This window comes from Condylura cristata, unplaced genomic scaffold (assembly GCF_000260355.1).
Source record: "Condylura cristata isolate star-nosed mole 26May11 unplaced genomic scaffold, ConCri1.0 scaffold00026, whole genome shotgun sequence".
Lineage (NCBI taxonomy): Eukaryota > Metazoa > Chordata > Mammalia > Eulipotyphla > Talpidae > Condylura > Condylura cristata.
Window position 1 is genome coordinate 14,039,004 of NW_004567127.1, and position 3,952 is coordinate 14,042,955.

Genomic DNA, 3,952 nt, shown 5'->3' on the forward strand with positions numbered 1-3,952 from the left:
TGAAAAAATAAATAAAACCAAACCTTCTCTATCAAGTTTTGAAGATACAGTGACAGAGCTAATACGAGAAGGGGCTATGTGGTAAGAACAGGTTGGTGTCCAAATTCCATGCAGGCCAAACTTGGGAGCCGGGCAGATGCTTTATTGAGGGGGGAGGAACAAAGGGAGCTTTCCTGGGTGAAGGTTGGGGATCAGGGAAGCAATGAGGACCCTCCAGGGAGCTCTGGGAATGAGTCAAATTTCAGACCCAGAAAGAACAAGAGCCATGTTTAGACAAAGGTGTGGATAACAATTTTGCTAAGGAAAGAAGGGAGACAGATGTGGAGAATTAAAGAATAATCACCTCACAACATCACAATAGGCATGCTGCAATTGGCTACAAAATCCTGACCTCATCCTACAGTATTGTGGTCATTATCCCACACTCTGGAGTCAGACAAAAGGTTTGAGTTCCAGCTTTTCCATAATTGCTGCATGACCATGGGTTACGTCTCTTTCTTGCTTTCTCCTCCCTCTCTCCCTCCTCCCTCCCTTCTTCCCTCTTTCCCTCAGCACCTTGTCTCCCTTCTTCCCTTCTTCCTTTCCTTTCTTCCCACACAGACCAACATTCCCTTGTTGAGCAGATCCTCTCCAGGGCTTTCTCCACTAGACAGTTAAAAGTCCCTTTCCCTTACCTCAGCACCACCGCATCCTTCCTCTGGGACCTCCTGAAGAGTGAAGAGTTTGCCACTGGAGCAAACTTTCTCCCCAGGTTTGCAACACAAGGAAACTTGTCTGACCTTGGAAATCTCTTCTATAATGCTTAAAACAAACACCACCTGTGGCTGCCTCTGAACAAAAAAGAATTTTTATTTGTGCCAATACTTCATGTTGGAAGGAGGAAAATGCTTCAGGGTAGTACCTATTACGTTCTGGAATTTAGCCACTAAAGGAGGCCATGGGAAGGGCTATAGGTTTTAACAAGCACAAACATTTAAAAAACAACAGTAGAAAAGCAAAGTAGGGCAGCCCACGACAAGCAATTAGGAGTTTTTATTCCTGAGTGGATAATATGTGGTTTCACTTAAGTAAGAACACAATCTCCATTAACTTAATTTGTAAAGGAAATAACTCCAACACTCCCAGCTATTGCCCTAGTAAGGCATTTTTAGACACATCATTGCTACTTTGAAATTAAAAGTGAATCAGTCCTGTGGAGTTAATTACCAGTAAATATAACCCAAAGTAGGTCTCCCACATGGCACTTAGCCAGATAAGAAGGCTCTCAGTGTCAGCCAGAAACATTGCAAGATGTCAGATATACCAGATACTCGAAAAGCTAAGTTTATATATGTGATGTTACAAACGTCACATATCTAAACATATAAAAAAATTAGAATAAATGCAACATCCGCACTGACACACAGGATGGAGCTCTAGTTATAAAAAGACCTTTTAGACAGAGATTTAGAAAAATGCCCCCAGCATCTCATAAAAGAAAACCTTCAGCTTGCTGTTGTTTCTGAAGTCTATTTCCCAAATGCTTCCAGAAAGGAAACTATACCTATTTCTTTTCATGCTGACATAGGGACCCTACTAAATTACAAATAAAAGACAATGATTTTTTTAATGAAAAATAAGGATCAAGAAAGCCAGAACAAAGAAGTTACTTTTATCATTAGTGCTTTGGGGAAAAGTGTCATCCATTATAGTGTTCTCAGGGAGGTATACAAGAAGGCCAGAGACAGAAGAAAAAAAAAAAAACTCAGAGGAATAATTGTCTGAACTTTAATTAGATATTTGAATCAAGGAAAATGGGAACAGATGAAACCTTAGTAAGAGAGAAATGGTGCATGCACAAAGCGGGTAGATTAATAAATGACTGTGATTGATCATCGGTAGTGAACATATATCTGTTTTGTTTTGTTCTATGGCAAACAAATCAAGACTTCCTGTAACTCCTGATATCATTCAAATGCACAAGTGTTCCTACTATCCTGGCTTCACATGTCCAGAAGTGCAAAAGCCAGCTATTTTGTTTCTGAACTACCCAACTGAGTCCTTTAGGCCCCAAATATGATATAGTCAGTAATCTGAATGCTGATAGATGATTACTTAAAATTACATTCTTCCCACTTTAATTTGGTAAAGTGATTGCCCATTATTTAAGTAAATTTAGAAAATCAAAGATGAAATAACCAACTTCAAATCACACATGTGAGCACAGATTCCCCTTTGAGCTGTTCATTATAACTGAGTTTATTACACCTCCTTTATCAGACATGATATTGTTGTTGACTGTCATCATATATATATATATATACTACATAAAATCATGTTACTTTCTACTGTGTGACTTATCTAAACCATAAAAGAGCACACAGATGGCTTTGCAGAGCCAAGCCAATCATTGATTCCATCTTGAATGTGGCTCTATTTGCAAGACAGTCCCATCTGGGAGTTTTCTCATTAATTGGGTTAAGACAAGAAGAACTCTAGGTAGCCAGAGGTGTCTTGTGTCTCTTTTCAAATAATTGAAGGCCACTTCTTCTGGTGTCTGGAAGAAGTAAAATATCCTTGGCGAATGGGTATTGCTTTAGTATACCACATGCCCGAAAGTTCTAGCATCTAGGAGCATGCAACGGCAGCTATAGTAATATCAGTGTTTGATTATATCATGTGCATTGAAATATTTTAAATGTTTAAGAGAAAACAGAAGGACTTATTCTCCTTAGCAACCATTATAGTACAGAATGTTCAAAGCTGCAATCACACTCATGAGGCAAGTAAGTTGATTACAAAATAAGAGTAGCAACAAGTGTGCATGCTACAGAAAACTTGAAACTGGTACCTAAAATAGATAACCCCCTTATTTGTCTTTACAATTCCATTGCTAGTTCATCAGTTAGCTAACTGGAAAATTTTCACTTTAACGCTCAATGCCAATGATTAGTCTTTCTTAGAAGTGCAAAAGGGAGTGTAAAAGCATGTTTTTCCCCCTCACTGGCTAAGATTCTCTCTCGTTTGGGAATATTTTTACTTTATAAAAACCCTTTTAAGAATAAAGGGCTTGAGGTCTTAATGGCAACTCATACTGGTGTGCACAACTGTGGCTTCAGTCTTCCAGCTTAATAGTCAAAGGCTAAATGATAACAGAAGTATCGTCCAAAATAGATTACTTTCTCAAAAGACTTCGTGAATATTATCTCCTTCATCAGTATCACCTCCTTTGGCTCATGCACACTCAAGGCGCTTCATATAAACTATAAGACGACAAAGGTGGGGATGGTAACGTTATCAAAGAGGTTTTTCCAAAACAGTGTTGAAATAAATTAACCGGTTCTCTTCAAATGCCAATTTGCAAGTTCTTGAAGTCTCTGGCGTTTTGACTGTAGGGTGTCTCTAAACACAGAAACAACAAGGTGAGGGCAATCGGGCGGCTGTGACGAGGTCTCGGCGAACCCCAGCTAGAGAGGGACCTGGGTTCGGGTTTTCCATGGGGTGCAAGGCGCAGCCTTCGCGCCGCTGCGTCGCGCTCGGCCGCCGGCGTCTCGGTTCGGGCGGGGGACACGACTGGGACAGGACGCGATCGCGGTCAGGGACGGTGGAAGCCGAGAGTGTCCGCTCGCTCGCGCCCCGCGGGGCTCACCAGTGCTGGCCGGCGGCGCGGGTGCCCAGCTGCGCCTGGGACACGGCGGGCACGGCCGTGGCGGCCACAGCGGCGGCGGCCGCGTCGCCGACACCCGGGAGGACGGAGCGCACGGAGCGGCGGAACTCCTCGTTCCTCCACGTGTAGAGCAGCGGGTTGAGCGCGGACAGCGCGCAGCACAGCAGCCAGCTGGCCGCCTGCACGCCCCAGGGCACGGGCAGCGAGAAGCCGCTGGCCAGGCTCACCCACACCAGCGGCTGCGTGGCCAGCAGGAAGACACAACAGAGGAGCAGCACCGACAGGCCGCTGAGGCGCCGCTGCGCC

General features: G+C 43.6%; 1 protein-coding gene across 1 annotated transcript in view; it reads right to left on the bottom strand.

The window, feature by feature from the left end:
* Nucleotides 1-1,644: 1,644 nt before the first annotated feature.
* GPR88 (G protein-coupled receptor 88) overlaps nt 1,645-3,952 on the bottom strand; it is a 3,925-nt gene continuing 1,617 nt past the window's right edge. Inside the window, exon 3 of the mRNA XM_004689514.2 lies at nt 1,645-3,945. Coding sequence (XP_004689571.1) covers nt 3,625-3,945 — 321 coding nt within the window. The 3' untranslated portion in view covers nt 1,645-3,624. The remainder of the gene's footprint in view (nt 3,946-3,952) is intronic.